The sequence below is a fragment of the Histoplasma capsulatum genome, genomic scaffold, assembly GCF_000149585.1.
Source record: "Histoplasma capsulatum NAm1 scaffold_6 genomic scaffold, whole genome shotgun sequence".
NCBI lineage: Eukaryota > Fungi > Ascomycota > Eurotiomycetes > Onygenales > Ajellomycetaceae > Histoplasma > Histoplasma mississippiense.
Genome location: NW_001813977.1, coordinates 1457149 through 1459293, shown reverse-complemented (window position 1 = coordinate 1459293; position 2145 = coordinate 1457149). Strand labels below are relative to the sequence as shown.

Sequence of the window (2145 nt, the reverse complement as noted above, 5' to 3'; positions counted from 1 at the left end):
GGGAGCGCGTCAAAATTGGAGAGCCGGTCAAAGTTAGCTTCTTCCGGCAGGTGGCTCCTGGTGCAACGTTGATGTACGAGGATATTCTGTACGCTTGTGATGAAGACGTTTGTCCGGAATATACGAAGGATCCACGTATGTGCACCTGCTACAGAGCCCCCTTAGCTTTACATGCTGAACCCCGTCTCCATTCTGGGATGTTTAATATTTACTAAAATTACTCTTTCTGAATAGGAATCAAAGAGGTCGTTACTCTTACTTCCGATCTTTCCAGAAAGAACCTTGAGAAAGATTTTGAGCGGATGGACACCCCACAAGGAACATTTTACCGTGTCTACTTCGATATTTATCTCACCCTGGATGGAAGCGAGTTCAACGCCGAACTTGTCTGTCAGGGTGAGGTCATGGGACGCTGTTCAGCAAGGTTCAGATAAATGCCACACTGTTAATATTACTGTGGTTGAAACATGATTCCCGGAAATTCGCCTCCGATCTAGTGCGTAACAATAACAAATACTAAAATACCAAGAACATCTTACGAAGTGACGATGAATATTTCCTTAACACCCTCAACTCTTGTCCTCGAACGGCATCCGGTTTCCTAGCTACCTTCCGCTAGTCTTTCTCCATTTGACATCTAAACACCCAAATGCGGAGGACATGAATTCCATTCCATCTAACTTCGGATTTTTTTTAAAGGTTGCCACTACCTAATTGGTTTGTCCGCCAGTCTCCCCAAAGGATTGAGCTGATCCCTTGGAAACAATTTTCCCCCTTCGTGATCTGCAAAATTTCTTATCGCATTCTATATTTTAACCTTTGATATTCTATCTTTCTATATTCCCCCCTTCCCTTTTCGAGGTAGCGAACTCGTCTAGCTATCATTATACCTCTTTTTGTTATATTCGCCGTTTGTGCTATTTTTGATCCAGCCCTTTACTCCTCCCTTCTTGAAGTTGATCTTATTTGTTGATCGATGAGGAGCTAGCAATTGTGTTAAGAAACATCTTTTTCTGCCAATTTTCCATGTTAGCATGCTTTCAATATTCTTTGATGATAATTTCTTCTTGACAACGTCAGCCATTTGTGTTGTTCCCATTTCTTTTCTCCGGCTTTGCTTTTTACTTCTTTCCCCCCCTTTCCCTGTCTCTACTTTTTTTTTTTTTTTTTTTTTTTTTGGATTGTCTTTACTTGCTTCTCTGTTTGGCATGCCTCTATATACTTCACTTTTCCATAGGGATAATAAATAGACTCGACTCAATTACAACATTTGCTCCATCCACCATTTAAATATCCCGTCTTTGGTGATAGAAAACATCGCCAGCAGGGGCTGCCTGCGTTAGACTCATCCCCTTACTACTTTTTGGCTGTTTTTATTCCGGCCCAGATGTCTTGCTGACGCGCTGTTACTCATTATCACCTCCATTTCGTTTATTCACACGGCCTTTGTTTCTAGGAGAATATTTCAGATACTTTTATATACAAAGAAGCTGTTTCTCCACCGTTCCAAGATACACATGGGTATCCCAGAAATTGCCCAGGTGCGCGGTAATGATAGTCGTTTTTATTTTCCCTGGTTTCTGCCCAGCTTATCACGTCCTATATAACATGACGATCGCTCTTCTGACCGCCAGGCTTAATTTGAGTATTAGGCAAGTACATACCAACTCTCGTCAGCCCCGTGTCGCCCGGCCCGGCCTTCATATGATGTGACTTAGGAGGACACGCACTGATGATCAGGACATACAGTTCCATCGATGAAAAGAGACGACATCGCCAGTTTCCTTTGTTTTTGTTTTTTGTTCTTGTCATGTTTCTATGGCCATCTTATCCCGAGAGACTTGTTCGTCATTATCAAATGGGTATAATGATTCCATGAAGTTAGGGTGAAGCAGCGGTTGTCGTCACGTCACGCTTCAACTTTGGAGTGTTTTGTTTTTCGTTGAGGCGATGTCAACATGCGCCCCGATGAACAGATGGTTAACTGGTCGACTTCCCCGTTCCTATGCGGCTATAGTAATGAAGATTCAAGTCTCCTTGAGAACAACGGGGGAAGGTGGCGGGCTCTCTGGAGCATCCAGTTTAGGATAAAGAAAGAAAAAGGAATCTGACAGGTATCCAGATATGTGGCAACAATCGTGCCCT

General features: G+C 43.0%; 1 protein-coding gene across 1 annotated transcript in view; it reads left to right on the top strand.

Moving 5' to 3' along the window:
* The window catches only part of HCAG_06765 (conserved hypothetical protein), a gene marked incomplete at both ends in the record, with an annotated part of 3636 nt that extends 3202 nt beyond the window's left edge, over window positions 1-434 (top strand). The window contains 2 exons of the mRNA XM_001539110.1: window positions 51-135; window positions 235-434. Coding sequence (XP_001539160.1) covers window positions 51-135; window positions 235-434 — 285 coding nt within the window. The remainder of the gene's footprint in view (window positions 1-50; window positions 136-234) is intronic.
* Between the last annotated feature and the right edge of the window lie 1711 nt (window positions 435-2145).